The following is a 16,451-nucleotide window of genomic DNA, read 5'->3' on the forward strand; positions in this document are numbered from 1 at the left end:
AGCGCAAATATTCACCCCTACTGGACCGTGGTATTGCCCTGCAGTAAGGTTGCTCAGTCGACTGCCTACAAATGGTCGCTCAGTCGACTGCAAAAATAATGTGCCCGTGTAGCCACCACGTACTTGTATACGGAAACATGGTATGCAGTGCTATTCACCCATACTGGACAATGGTATCGCCCTAAAATGCACGTGGGCATGCCTGTCCTTTTTGCATTGTATGCGTCATATTGAGCGCACGCGGTTTAACTTAAACATGATGTAAACAATTGAAAAGAACATCAGTGCGCGGTGTTTTAGGCTAGCTGGCACGTTTGCCCGCAGAAAATACTGCTTTTTTGCAGCTTTTTCGAGAACCGCTCTTCCAAACAACTTCAAACTTGACACTGCACATTCTGTGGTCCCGAGCAATACACCCGCCGACTTTCAACTTCATACGGTGCCCGGTTCTGGAGATAATCGACGTACAGACAGACAGAAAGACAGACAGACAGACAGACAGACAGACAGACCGACAGACGACAGACAGAGATTCCTGGAATTATAGTAAGGATTGTGCATTTCACATGATATTTCAAATTAGATTTTAACTAATTTCCATTCAATGTACCCTTTTTAGCATCAAAATTTGTGTATGATTTGTACATAGACATAAAATAATTGTACAGAAATGCATATGAACTCGGCTGCTTATTCCTCAAGATCCAGTTCCTCAAGAAATTTGTCAAAATCAAAAGGGTCAACCTCTGTGGCCAATGGTTCATCTGTTTTTGTCGATATCTGTGTAGGGCTTGTTTTGTTTTCATGCGACTGCGTTGGTGCTGATACTTTGGCAGATTGCACTATCCCTGACTGTGTCCAATGATTGGAGACCTCTGACCCCTTATCAACCTTGCTTGTAGGGCTTTGTGGAGTTGTATGCTTCCTGTCATGCATCTGAACAACAACTTGGGTCTGATCAGACTGCAGCGCAATGTTTGCAGTAGAATCATTTGTTAATTGCACTATTTCTCCAGTATTTTCTGTAAACTGACTTGGTTCCCTGGTCAACACTTGTTCTTGCAATGCTTCAGCCATGACAAACTCAGGTTCAAAGTCTGAATCCAATTCCAACTGCTCACTGGAAGCTTCTGGCATACTAACAGATCCACCTGATGTCCCTCGATGGCTAACAAGGCCAGTAGCAGGACAATCACGTAGGCTGGCTTCCCCTGTCCTGCTGTATGGGTAAGGTGCCATACCTAAGGAAAAGAATAATCAATTTATGTAACAATGTCACTTTAAGTGATAATCTACTATTATGATTGTACGTAGCAGTACAAGGTCACACTCATCACATGGAATATAAGGACAAAAAAAAGCAAGAACAGATTTAAGTGAAGATTTGCATGCACACAAAGGTTGCACATACCACACTGACCAGTATTCCTAATGATGAGATCAGTCTGTAGATCTTTATATCACTAGGGTTCGATCTTTACATTATACTTCACAAAGCAATTACATTGGCACTGAAATATATGCACACGTACAATGTAAGTGCTGGCATTAATTATGAATGTCCATAAGCAAAGTAATTACATCTAACATGTAGATGTCGCAAAACAGCTGTGTGATTATGATGTTACCTTGCATAGATTATTAACCTTTCTCTCTGCCTTAAAGGGAATGTACAACACCTGCTTTTGCCGCAATTTTCTGAAATAAATGGATTTGGAGGATTAGTATGTTATAGCAGATATTGTTAAAATGACTTGTTTCACATTTTGGGCTTGTAGATGCTGGAAAAGCCAAGAAAACCAATCATGTTCTTGTAGTCTGGTTCCCTGACCCCACTTAAGATGAAACGGAGCAATTTATAGACTTTGGGGAATTGTAAGGTCAGAGAATCAGTCTAGCAGGCTTGTGCCCCTTCACAGGTGTGTAATCAATTGCAAAGAAAACGCAAAATAACTAATTATGAAAAAATAGAAGCAGTTTTTGAAAAAAAGCCAGTTTTTTCCAACACTGGTCGGCCGACCAGCGTTGGAAAAATACTGTTTTACTTTAAAATGAAAACACACCAGAAGCCACGATTTTACAGGATGCTGTAGACTGTCATTCCCAAACAAACCAGTGAGGTATTTCATGATAATTTGATCTTTTCGTTTTGTGATGTTTGCAAATGTTGTATCTTCCCTTTAAGGTTAAAAACAGAAACTCACAATAACACTTGCATTTTGCATGTGAAAAATTGACCACCTTAAATCCATAATTTTATTTCCTCTCCAAAAAACTTTTTTTTTACAAAAGAAAAACGTATTTTACCATATTCCATCTCACTGACCCACCACTCAAATAAAAGGTCTTGTTATCCCCTTTTATTTGATACCACATTTGAGGTTGTGAAGATGTAGTTCTAAATATTTCATACATTTTCCATGAGTCATCTGTGTCTACTTTTAAGTTGAATCGCCCATATTAATAAGCAACATCAAATGCTACACATATACATTCAAAGTTTCATTTGACCAAGTCAAATGGGCATCCTGTGATGAACTGATGCTCAGTTATTCATGCACCGACACAGGATTGCAAAACTTTGTTATGGAAGTAAAAATATAATCAATTAACCATCATATCTCAAAAAAACCTTCATGTCAGCACTTATGAAATATCTCGTGTAAAATACAGTTACAAAAGAGTGTGACTAACAACACAAGTACATAAAAGGGCAATCAGCAATGGCAAACTCAACATTTAGATTTAAATATATTGTAATGAGTCGTCACGGTCCAAGGGCTTTTCTTAGGGAACGATTTAGCCTAAAATTAATGTGAAAATAAAGATCAGACAACAACACGACACAACAAATAAAATTAATGTGACACGGACGCAAAGATGAACTACTCTTCTGATATTCTCTTCCAATTCTCCTCTTGATTCCTCTTTAACAGATCAAATACTTACATTATAAAATCATTTGATTAATTCCACTGTCCATCTAATCGCACACAGTGTGCACGTCTTTACTTGACAAGCTTTGGTTCAGCACTGACTAAAAAAGCGTGAGAACTTAAACGCAATTTCTGCAAGAAAGATTGCACGAAAAACACTTGCGCGTGCATTGTCATGCCTGGATCCCCAGTTACCAAGATAGCGCGCATGCTGAGAGTGGCTTCGAACACCCCTAATAACCCCAGTCACCTAGATCAAATAATAATAATAGTAATAATTAATTCTTATATAGCGCATTACATAAGAAATCTCAATGCGCTTTACACACAATTTATTATCATACATATAAAAAGCTTAATTCAAAATTTTACTAAAATCCATTAAAATGTTTAGTTTGAATGTTATTAGAATACATTTAAAAAGCTCATAAAAATACCAGTACATCAAAAAGTTAATTAAAATATACGGTAAGACTCATTAAAAATGCATTAAAAATCACAATCACCTGGAAAATTACTTAGTTACGAAAAAATACTATGTTTTAGTGCAAACTAAAAATTTAATTTCATCATTTGCAGCAGATAAATAAAACTACATCATTTGGAGCGGTTTATCTATCTGAAGGCAATTTTAAAAAGATATGTTTTAAGAGACTTTTTGAAGTGATCAAGTGAGTTTGAATCTTGAATAAAGGCCGGTAAAGTGTTCCAGAGCAGGGGAGCTAAAAGCAATCACTGTAAAAAGCAGTGTGTCCTCCATGTGGTTGTTGAAGGAGGCGTTGTGATGATGACCGGAGACTGCAATTTGGTTGATACTGGGTGACAATCTCATGTAGGTAGACTGGGGCAAGCTTATTCAAGGTTTTGTATGTGAGTAGCAAGATTTTGAAGATGATTCTTTTTGCGACAGGCAACCAGTGCAGATTGTAAAGCACAGGTTGTATGTGGTCACGATATTTGGTGCCTGTCAACAGCCTAGCAGCAGAGTTTTAACTCTCTGCAACTTGGAAATGTCACACGCAGGGAGACCACAGAGGAGACTGTTGCAGCAGTCCAACCGACATGTCACAAATGCATGTAGGAGTACCGGTAGTTCTGTTGTATTTTTACTGACGACGGCCAAGTAAAAATAAAGTGAACCAATCTAGTGCAGTGCCTGAGATCCCATAGCGGTGTTGCAGGCGTCTGAGTAAGATACGATGATCAATCGTATCAAAGGCCGCAGAGAAATCAAGCAGCATTAAAATAGCTTCCTGATGGCGATCAACTGCTTGGAGGAGGTCGTTCTGCACTCGGACAAGTGTTGTCTCTGTTGAAAGAAGTCTATGATATGCCGATTGTCTTTGGGCAAACAGACCATTCTGCTGTAGGTAGGCATTCAGCTGGGAAGATGCAACCCTTTCTATTGCTTTGAATACAAATTTCAAATTTGATATCGGCCTGTAATTGTTGAGTTGTTTAGTATCAAGTAATGGTTTCTTGATCAGCGGGACAACTCTAGCAGTTTTAAGTTCTGGTGGCATTTGCCCGGTGGTCAGCAATTTGTTGATGATGCCCGTGATGCAAAATAGTAAAGAATCTATGCATTGTTTGAGGAGTGTGCCAGGACGTGGATCAAGGGGGCATGACTTAGTTCTTTGTGGACTGCGATTTCGGAGACTGCACAAAATGAGTTGAACGTACTTTCACAAGATTCCAAAATCTCGGCACATTCTGCCGGCTGTGCGATGTCAAGATTGCCGCAAAGAGTCTTGATCTTGGTGTAGAAGAAATCCACAAAGTCGTTGGCCAATGTCTGAGCACAGTCATGTGGAGGAAAGACTTGGCGTGTACTTGTACTAGCTTGAAACAAGCTGTCAACGAACTGAAAAAGTTGCCGGACATTACAGCCAGCCACTTTGGTCCAATACAAACACTTCGCCTGCTCCAACATCCGTCTCTACTCCTTGCATTGATTGCTGTGAAGCTGTTTATCAACATGAAGTCCCGAGGCAATCCAGGCACGCTCACGTTGGCGACATTTAACCTTAGTTACTCGAAGGGCGTTGGAATACCATGGAGCATTTGGCCGTAAGGTTATCAGCCTAGATTTCATTGGAGCATGCAAGTCCAACAACTCATTTAACACATGTTCATACTGTGCAACAAGGTGGGACAGATCGCCTGATGACCTATCAGTGGCTAGGGTTGAACTGTCGATGTCACTTTTGAGTTTGACTACATGGACTTTCTGCAGCTCGCGAAACTTGACCAACTTCTTTACAGAACGAGGACGGGAAATATCGAGGTGGCACTTGACAGCATGGTGATCAGAAGGCAGCCCATGGACAACCTCTATGTTGGTGACCGCGTGGTCTGACGTCCTAGTAATCACCAGATCGAGAGTATGACCACGTTGATGTGTGGACCCAATGACGTGCTGCTGGAGACTTGGAGAATCCAATATTTCTCGAAAGATGGCAGCATCCCTGTCATCCATGACGTCAAGACGAAAAATGAAATCCCCATCCATAAATAAACGGCCAGGGTGTATAGTTGTTGTCTCTAACAAGGTAGAGAAGTCCCTGAAGAACATGGTACTAGTCGATGGTCGATAGATGATAACAAGTCTAATGGACGAACTACCAATCGACATGCCGAAATCCATGTGCTCGAATGATCGAAATTTTGCAGGTGATTTTGCTTATCAACGATACCTTGATGAGCAAAAAGGCATAGGCCACCTCCTCTGCCGTGGGCATGAGGTTGATTGTAAATGTTGAAATGAGGCAATGTTTTGCTTATATCAGCAAGTGGACAGCTGTCACGATCATCACCCGATAACCATGATTCAGTGATGGCAAGGAGGTCTATTTTCTCACCAATAATAAAATTGGTTATGGAGGTAGTTTCCTTTTCAATGAGTTCACATTCCATATTGCAATCTGTGACTTTTGCGTATGTTTAACAGCAGGCAGCTTCTGAACCAGAACTCGCACTAAATTTGATTCAGAGTTGGAATTGAACAACTCTTACGTAATCTGCCTCCACAGTAGCCCCTCTTTGTTGGACGTGCAATGTTAAGCAGGTTAAGTTCATGCCACTTATCAGGGTTGAAAGGTAGGGCTACAAAGCAGCGGGCAACAGTGTTCTTTATAGCCAGTAGTGCACTTAAAGAGTACATTATACGAGGCATCATGGTACTGATGAGTATGCAAATATGGCCAATGTGCACAGAGAATGCATGCTGCAGTGCAGTTCCAAAGTCAAAATAACGTATTGCAGATGTCCTTAAAGCGTACATAATGCAAATGTCACAAAATTGGCATCAAAGTAATCCAGGAGTACTTACAAGGTAGCAGTTCATAATTAAATCACAGCACAATCACAAAACCATACCAAAAAAGACGATGTTTGCCATCAATTCGATAACGAAAGAAAAGGTGCAGCCATCCAAGGGCGCCACCAATGCATAAATCACACCACCATGCAGCCGTGTTCACTACAATATCAAAGTTATAGGTACATGTAGGTGGCAAGAATTTGGAGGGCAACTTGTTCCACACAATGGTTGTTCTTGGAATGAAAATATTGTTGTGAAAGTGTTTCTACCTCTGGCTGCTTCAGGAAGTAAGGATATTGATCACAGCTACAAATTCGTCTGAGCACTAATTGTATTGATAGAATAGAGCAAGACTGTCAACATTTCATCAGAGAGAAAGGGGATGCCCTGAAGAGAACAGTTTTTCACTAAACTGTGCATGCAGTTTTGCACTAGGCATGTATAGATGCACCAGTGCAATGCTTTCCCCATTGATGTGGGTCTCCATGGTGGAGATGATAGCATGCCTGGATAGGTCTATAGGCTTCGCTGCATGATGCGGCAAGACCACACTGCTGACTATGTTCCACAAAAACAAGGGTGGGGGTAAAAGGAAACACATGTATTTTTTTCTTGTCCTAAGTGCTCTTCCAGTTATGCCTATTTTTGGATCTACATGTATGTTAATATTCGTTTTCGTTTCCTCTTTACGTACATAAGCCCAGAATAATTTGCATCATTATTTATAGCTCATGCATGTTGTGCTAATCGATATTTGACCTCTATCTCCTTCCAGTTATGTTTAAATTCCCTCATGATTGTCAAAGCTGATATTAATGAAATTTTGTTTCCTGCTGGAGCAGAGATCATTTCCTCTCATACCTAACCTTGGCCAAGGCTCTCGTCGTTATTCGTCCGTACACGGTAATCAATCGGCGGCATATCCTTGCGCGCCCTGCAGTGCATGTAAAAATACAGTGCAACAGCGACCTCATACAGCCACTATTTTATGCATATCAGTTGGACTTAATCGAGAGCCTTTGTTCAATCGTCAGCGAAAGCTTATTTTTTTCTTTATTTTGTGCTGGATTTCTAGCGCACGACCTCGTATCTCTGGCCAAAAACTGGCTATAGTAGAAAAGGTTAAGTTACTCAGAGTTACTATCCAACAAGATTTGAAATGGGATGGGCAAGTAGACACTATAATCAATAAATCCAGCAGAAAATTGTTCATGCTTCGAAAATTAAAAAAAGCTGGTCTTAATGCCCAAGAACTGTTAACAGTATACAAAGGGTACATTCGACCAGTTGTTGAATATGCAGCTCCACTCTGGAATGGAGGCCTTACCCAGGGCCAGGTATCTTGGGTTGAAAAGATTCAGAAAAGAGTAAGCCGCTGTATCCTCTTTAAAAAAATACATCCTATGACAAGGTCTTGGCTACTCTGCAGCTCGACACCCTAGAACATCGCAGAGCACCAATATATGCAAGGATTTTGCTCAAAAGTCTAGCTGCTCTGATAAATTCTCAACCTGGCACTGTGCCTCTGGGTATAGTTCATCTATGACCTTGAGAAAGAGAAACACATTTGAGACATATAAGTGCAAGACCAAACGATTCAGATGTAGTCCTCTGCCCTATTTGACAACACTACTAAATGAATAAACACCAATGTATAATTCATGCATACCATTTCTTGCCCAGTGATTTTATATTTTTTATTTAAACAATAATGTACAATTTAAGTCCATTTCATTTTTTTTTCTCTATAGAAATGTATTTCAAGTAAGGCCGAGACTCTATCCTCGTACAGAATGCAGAGGAGACTTTTTTTAAAGTTCAAAGTCTAAATACTTTTAATATCTATATGTGCTTTATAATTTTTTTTTTTTATGTTGTAAATGTCATACAATTCAGTTTCTAACTGATATATGTCATGTTTTTAAATAAACCATAAACCACATAAACGTATGCGAATACAGATATGTGTAGGCGGGGCTAATATGTGGCGTGTCCAATCACACCTTGGTAAATCCTGACGTGATCAAATTATTTGCAGCTATTTGCCTCTTGCGGACGTGACAGAAACCACATTTTTTGTGCATTGGTGCCGTGTGTAGAGAGACACAACGTGTGTTGTATTCAGGGGCGCACCCAGACTGCCATTTGCCGGGGGAGGGGGCTAGAATTGTAATGAAGGGTCCAGGACCTGCGAGCGCGGAGCGCAAAGCCCTTACGGCGTGGGGTCCGATGCTCTGTGGTGCAATCTGAGGCGATTCCTTGCCACTTTCCACATTTAGAAAAAGTTTTATACATCGAAAATTCCATTTCAATTTGTTGTTCTTATAAAGTTTGTTATGCACTCAAAGTTGAGAACCATGTTCCATCTCCGTATATGTTCACAAATTTTATTTTGAAAAGGGATTTAGGCTACTGGTAGTCTGAGCCACAACCTTTCGCTGCTGAGTCAGTGTGGCAGTGCCAAGACGTCTCATCATGTCCTCATCGCCTTGGCTTACTCGGCCACTGGTCGGGATTGTGGTAACGACTACTTCGGATAGTCTGCTAGAGGGGACATGAGGGGTCTCTTCTCTACTCTTGTGGTCTGGTTCATCAATAGGGACTGGGGTGGTTACAGGGACATCTTTGGCTGACTTCGTTTGATGCAGGGCAGACTCCAGGCTCTGGATGTACAGATTTTGTCTTTGCTGTTCTCTAACGACTCGCGAGATGATAGCTTTCAGCATGTCCATTTTCTGAAACTGTTGCAAAATAACTTGTTGCATTTGAGCTTGATGCTGCAGCAGCTCCAGAATCTGTAACTGTGGCTCCACTACTGGCGCTGGGCTAACTCGGTCAGAGCTGGTGGGCAGTGGGTCAAACCCACACAGCTGAAGGGGAGTCAGGACGTCAGCTGCCATTGTGCACTCCTTGGATCCACTGAACAGCACTGTGTCGGTTTAGACTAAGCTAATTTAAGACCACCAAGAAACCAAATGCCTTGTCCCTATTGAAACAATTCCTGGCTAAGTTCTAAAAAAAACCATATTCCCTACCCGGATTCTCCACCAAAAATAGTAAAAAAATGTAACCTGGAAAAACGACACGCATGGGGAACTCGCAAAAACTAAAGACTCAATGGGTATTTACTAACAAAACTAAACTAACCTCAGGATCTTTGAAGGGAACTGTCACGAGGAAATTGAATTAATGGAGGGAAAGATTGCCATATACGAAGTTCACTCAACACCCTGTGTACAAACCCTATGAGATTGGACTGAAAAATTCTAAGTGTTTTCTAAGAAAATGCTTGTATTTTCTCACTGCTCAAATTGACTTTGATGACATGAAATTGCTATCTGGGGGCTTGTTAGTCAATACAGAGGAAAATTAGTGAACTTCGCATATGGTAATCTTGCCTAATAGAAACAAGGGACAAATTCCAGATTTCAAACCAAAAAGGACCAAAGAATTTATTTACTATAACTTCAACAGAAAACCAAAATGACCAAATAATAACTTAAAACCAAGTTAAAACCTAAAATCAAGAAAACCGAGACTTAAAACCTGAAACCAAAGACTTAAACGTAAAAACCAACACAGTGTGTGTAGTGGCTCTTTAGAAAATACACTTTGGCAGAAATCAATGATTCCACAAGCAGACAAATCCAAGCAAGAAAACACTCTCCAGTTAGGAGGAAATATATGACTTTATGATGTTAAGTTGTCTCTCTGCTGGTCTGCCGGGTAAACTGAATGATGCTAGAACATGTGGCAGCTTATATAGGGGGAGTATGTGGGCTTAAGTAAACAAACAGGGGGTCACACTACCAACAAAGAGGGGGAGGTGGTTCTAAACTTCAACTAAAATAATTTTTTTCCTAAGGGGGGCTACTCCTATTTAAACACTATGAAAATTCATAAGTAAAACTTGGCACTGCCACATCAGCATACAAATTCTATGCGTATATAGTCTTCGTGAGATGATGAACTCAGACACTAATGGAGATTCGTTTGGAGGAAAATTTTCAAGAACAGGGCGCGAGTACACATCAGTTGGTGAAGGGCAAATCCTAATATATGGTTTAAATCCTTTCAGTATTGTCAAATGAACGCATGGTCAAAATCACTCATGTCATGTGGGTAATTTCTATCTGGGATGTATATTAGATTTCGTAGTCCAATCTTACCGATAAAATATTATTTTCAACGAAAATGTATACCTCAAATATAGATGACAACTTTATTTAACATGCATGTTGCTCAATATCAGTCAAATGGTGAAACGAAAATCAATCATAAAAGAATGTATATGCTTTTCAGTATCTTTTATTTGAAGGACATTTCCAAAGTCATCACATCAAATGAACCAGACACTTTGATTCGCACATAGTCATAGACCTAAAATCATTTCGGAAGATTTGGATGTCAATTTAAACTAAAAAGTTGGCGGCCATCTTGGAAAAAAATAAAAAATAAAAAAATAAAAAGCCCCTCATCTGCCTCATTTTGAAGAAACCCGAGACAATCAACCGTTTTTTTTTTCACTTGGCCTAACACCGCTTCCCGCAATGGGGTAGTTGGTCGGTTGGCGCATAGCCAAATATACCCCATTCGCCGTATTTTTCGCATAGCAACTTTTTTCATTTGCCTTTAGCTAGCAGGTAATATGAATGAAAACTGACACCTCGTTCTTATACGGCAAAAGTCAACAGGTTCCAGAGAAGGACATTGGGGACGAGTATTCACGTGTCGGTACAATGCTGGCACCGCGCTTCGCTCGTACCCCCCGCCCTGCAAACAGGACGCTGGGATACGCTGATGAATTCACGCTCTGATTGGATATTTTTTGCGTGACCTGTGACCTGCAAGTCATCACGGCCACGACCCTGCAAGGTTTCAAACAGCCGTTAAGACTGATTCATTACTCTTTTATTCCAATTCATAAAAGCTTTATTTCGTTGAAAAGCGTAATAATGTAGAAAAATCTGTAAAACGTATCTGTTTTGTAAATTTTCAATTCTCGTCGCTTGCTCAGGCTCCATTACAAATTCACGACGGGTCAGATTGCATATAATGCGACACTCAAAATTTGTCCACATGGTCCGCAATGAATCAGAAATCACATCCGTATGGTATGTGCGCATTTCTATGGGAAAGTTTTCAAACAGCATTTATTGGCTAACTGCGGTCTTAAACAGCTGCAGCCAGATGCTTTATACAAAGGTCAGAGGCCACTTCCTTCACAAGATTCTGTGAAGCTCATCAGCGTTTCCCAGCGCCCTGTTTGCAGGGCGGTGGGTACGAGCGAAGCATCGCGCTCGGTCACATAACTGACATGAGTTTAAATATTTCTTTACAGTGGATGCATATTTGGGGAGTGTGACAAACTGGCATGAAACGTATCAGAAAAAAAAATATTTTAACATAATCTGAAGCGGCCATTGTTTGATTTCGTTTAGTCACCGAGCCCGGAGTGTGAAAACGGTTTGACCTTCATACGCATTGTACGCAGCAGTTGTCCGCGTGCAGTCTCATCTCATGGACGTATAACGCACTAAACAATACGCGAAATGAGACGCCACTTCAGTTTGTTTTACCTGGTTTATCTGCGTATCCTGCGGTCATCATAACCCGCCCACATAGAGCTATATTTATAGCTCTACCTGCCCGCGCATAAAGTCTTAGGCGGTGCATGAAAATTGCCACGCCTTTTGAACGATTGTTCTTCCTCGAAAACGTGTGGCCCATTGGATCACCGTCTGTTTTTCACTGATAGTATACACTTTAAAATATTTGCCGGGGGGGGGGGGGGGGGGGAGGGGGAGGGCGTGCGCTCCCTGCGGCCCCCCCCCCCCCCCCCCCCCCCCCCCCCGCTGGATCTGCCAATGGTATTATGTACGGTGCCACGTTTTCACCACTATGCAAGTTTCCATGCAACGATCGACCAATAAGAAAATGACATTTAAGGTCAGCTAAAAATTCTGCACCATTTCAGTAATCACACTGCTCCCAGTTATGACATTCGCATCCCTAGCTAGGGAATAAGTCTGGTGAAGACGTTTCTCCAAAACACACCAAATTAAATCACCACATGAACAGAACTCCAACGAAAATGGAAGCAGAAAGACTTAATACTCAAAGTAGTGCTGAAATTGATGAACCAGGTTCGGTTGGGTTTTGGTTGCGGTTCGAATTTTTTCTTTTGAACATCGGTTCAGTTCGAGTTGCGAAGTACATGTACAATGTACATTGAAAAGCACATACATGTACATTTGCCGGATCGTGCTGTAAGTCAGCTTTTATAAGTCGCCATTTTTATAAGTCCGCTTGTTACTCTCGGTCCCCTACATTAAAGCACAATGAAACCCTTTGTGTAAATCGGCATTTAGAAAATCACGCAGTGGCATCGACTTCCTGCACTACGGTTGTGGTAACAAAATACATGAACATGTTGCCACCACAGCGCACGCAATCAAAAAGCGAGTTTTCCAATTCATGCAATATCGCACGGTGAGCTGTACCAGTAACCCCTCTAGCCTGCGCTCTGTCTATTTTGGGGGTCGTCTGATTGAACGATCACGATGCAGTGATTTTACTTACACGCGCGACTTCGCTCGTACCCCCGCCCTGCAAACAGGGCGCTAAGAAAGGGCTGATGAATTCATGCTCTGATTGGATAGAATTTGCTTGACCTGTGACCTATGTCATCACTGCCAAGACCCTGCAAGGTTTAATATGGCCGTTAAGACTGAGCCATTCATCACTCTTTTATTCAATTCATAAATGCCCAGGTTTTTTTTTAGGCGTAATAATGTAGGAAAATGCGTAAAACTTATCTATTTTGTAAATTTTCAACTCCCGTCATTTGCTCAGGCTCAGTTTCGAATTCATGAAGGGTCAGTGATTGCATTATGCGACACTCAAAATTTGTCCACATGGTCCGCAATGAAAAAGAAATCACATCCGGTATGGAATGTGTGCATTTTATATTTTACGGAGGCCAAGTGTCCAGAGAAAAAAAACGTGTCTACATTTCAGCATTGATTTGCTGACGACCCTCCACACTGCAAAAATCCTGGATCCGCCCCTGAAGTCTTTTCTGTTGAGAGCCACTATTGAAGAGAAAAAAGTAGCAAAAATGGCAAATGTACTGCAATGCAGGGCATTACATTACAGGCCTTTGGGGGTTACACCAAAGTTAATATTTGTGCCTCCCAGTGTTGTCCATGACAAAATAAAGCATAAGCAGTAGTGTCGATCATAACATGTGACATTTTATTTGTTTTAGAGACTGGTTAAATACGACCATGCAACAGTAAAATCCCAGTAACTCAAACCTCAGGGAAATGGATCAAACATTTCATTCGGAGTTCGAGTAAAGCAAGGTTCTTGATTTTTCTACAATCAAGTCTGATTTACACGCACACATACATGTACTAGTACAGTAACATGTACTTCCACCGTAACTCGCTTTGCCTGGCTAGACTCGAAATGGACATGTTATTTGGCAAATTTTCCTTCTTTTTATTCATTCTAATAGTGTATTTTTTAGTCACAAAGCATCATTTTACTAAGATGTTACCGGTACATGTATATTGTTCTTACCTAAACGTGTCTGCTTTATTGATAAACATAACAACAAAAGTGAATAACCACTCAAATTGTGCAACTTCGTGTGGCAAATCTTTCCTTCGTATCGTTTGACTAGCACACGATGTACCGCGCTCGCTCAGGATTTTCCTATGAGTGGTCACATGACCTTTCCTATTTAATCGCTTGAGGGCCCACCAATGTGGGTTTCCATTGCGGGATCGGTAGCGATCAAGCTTAATGCACGGCGTACTCAAAGATTTCTGATGTGGTCCCATGACCACTGCAAAGAGCCAGCGATTGGACTGCCGGTGTGCGGGCTACAACTGGGCTGATGGTGTAGTCAGGCTAACTCGAAATCCAGATCATTCATTGCGGTTATTGGCTGGTTATTGTGACTAGTCTGATCACAATGGCAGCGCACATACAGTATCCCAACATGAAAAGATGTTGTTTCAGCGGCGGTTTCAAGTGGATTGGCTGAACAAACTTGAATAATAATAATAACTTAAAATTTATATTGCGCGGTCTACATAAAAATGATCGAATGCGCATTCGATCATTTTTACATAAAATACCACGGAAATTACATTAAAAAACAAGAAATAAAATCAGTTACAACTTATGTTAAAAGAGGGGTAAACTACTGGAAATATGTCAAGACAATAACAAATGTACAATACACCGATACATGAACATCAAAATTTGATAAAAAACAGTTTAAAAAGATAGGTAAATGGAGGTACCGATGCAGGCATTTCGAGCATTCAGGTATTCATGTACATAATACACCATTCCCTTGACGGGACTGCAGTATACTGAGAGATAAGCAGAGATTTGAGTTAGCAGACTTTGAGTTATAGGGATGTTACTGTATGCCTACACTGTAGGTCACTAAATACAAAACCTAGCTCCTGGTGGACCAATGTTGTTTCAACACAGGTAGAAGAGACAGTAGTGTGAAAAGGTTTCTGGTTTATTTTGACCAAAGTTCTTGTTTTCTCAGTTTATACATGTAAAGGTAGTTACAGTAACATAGTCACAGGAACAGGATGAAAGACGATACTGAGTGCACTCTTGTGAAAATTGCCTAAAGCAACAGCTTAACAATTAGTCTGGCCAGACTTGGATGACCAAATAATCAAGAAATAAAAAAAATATATAAGATTATGGATTATCTTGAAAAGCGGGGAGAAAATGTTTTTCAGAGAGTCTCAAAAGCCATAAACAACAACTCAAAAAAGCGAGTTGAAAAGGAGGCAGGAGTGCTACATGCTTCAATATAAGTTACATGCATGAAATGTCATAACATAAATCTTCACGTATCACTTCAGTACTTCAGGCATGTGTCATGCTGGTGGCCATGCTGAAAACTATCACAAGCTACACTGAGTACAATATTAACATGCCAAACATTTGTTTTGTTTTCTTATACAGTAACAACAGTAGTACCGTACATTCACAGCATTCTCACAAGCGTATACAATGTACCTTATGGCCACTCAATGTCCGAGTCATCATCTGAAAGATGTTCAGGTAATATTGAAAAGAACAAAACAAGACACTGCACATAAGAAAAGATGGGAAAGCTCAGAAAACAGATGAGTTTGAAAGTTTGTTACATGTCTGAAACTCTGCCTTTCCAAAAATGTCTGCGATTGGCACAGTGGTTTGTAGTATTTGAGACACAATAAATGGGCACTTATCACTGTGAAAATCCACTCGGTAAAAATATACGTTTCTCGGTTAAAAATAATCCATTGAGTTCTAACCTCTTTTTAGTTTAGCCTAAAAAGCAACCCCCCCCCCCCCTTAACCGTGTTTTAACCAAATCCTCAACTTTCATAGAATAAGGTTATGTTTTAGAATAGGGTTTATGTTTTAGCACAAAAAAGCAAAACTTTTTGATAATTGAACAAAACGCCCCTAAATATCATCGTTACCCATAAAATGTAAAAGTCTATTTGAAGATGCTTTTTCTTTTCATATGTGGTTTGGAGACTTGTGTAACATCTACTTTTTGTAGCTTCAAGTTTTGTGGAATATGCCGCATTAGCTATGATTTTGGACAAGAAAGCAAAATTCACATTATATATCCTTTGATAATTGGACAAAGTGCCCTTAAATATCACTTTTGCCTATAACATTTAATTTTTTATTGTTATTGTCGATACACCTCAGTGACCTTCAGCTTCCTTTTTCTATATTATAATACACGCACACTTAGACATCCAATACTCTGGGTTAACACCACAAAGCTTCATTTTTTAACGTGATGAGTCGTCTTTCCAAGCGCTGCATCATTAACCTGCGATAAAACTAGATTTGGCACTGACACGAGTTTTTGATGTTGCTGTTGCCGTTGGCATTAGGGCTGGACTCATGGCCCTATCATGATACGACATAACACAAAATTTTTATTTTTATTTTTTTTCAAATGTCTCTATACCACAAAACAACCAATTCCTCACCCTATTAATCATTTCGCTTTATAGAAAAAAAAACGTTGCTTTGGCCATTCGCATGAGCCTGGACTCATGGCCCTATCACGATACGACATGACACAAGTAGAACCAGACTAATGTGCACGCGGGCTTCAACCTTGTTCCCAATCGACGCTT

The 16,451-nt window shown here is 40.4% G+C and overlaps 1 protein-coding gene across 1 annotated transcript in view; it reads right to left on the reverse strand.

The window, feature by feature from the left end:
- Positions 1–278: 278 nt before the first annotated feature.
- LOC119731405 overlaps positions 279–16,451 on the reverse strand; it is a 49,279-nt gene continuing 33,106 nt past the window's right edge. Inside the window, exon 7 of the mRNA XM_038204576.1 lies at positions 279–1,241. Within this exon, the coding sequence (XP_038060504.1) occupies positions 691–1,241 (551 nt within the window). The 3' untranslated portion in view covers positions 279–690. The remainder of the gene's footprint in view (positions 1,242–16,451) is intronic.

The sequence above is a fragment of the Patiria miniata genome, unplaced genomic scaffold, assembly GCF_015706575.1.
Source record: "Patiria miniata isolate m_02_andy unplaced genomic scaffold, ASM1570657v1 HiC_scaffold_23, whole genome shotgun sequence".
Classification (NCBI taxonomy): Eukaryota; Metazoa; Echinodermata; class Asteroidea; order Valvatida; family Asterinidae; genus Patiria; species Patiria miniata.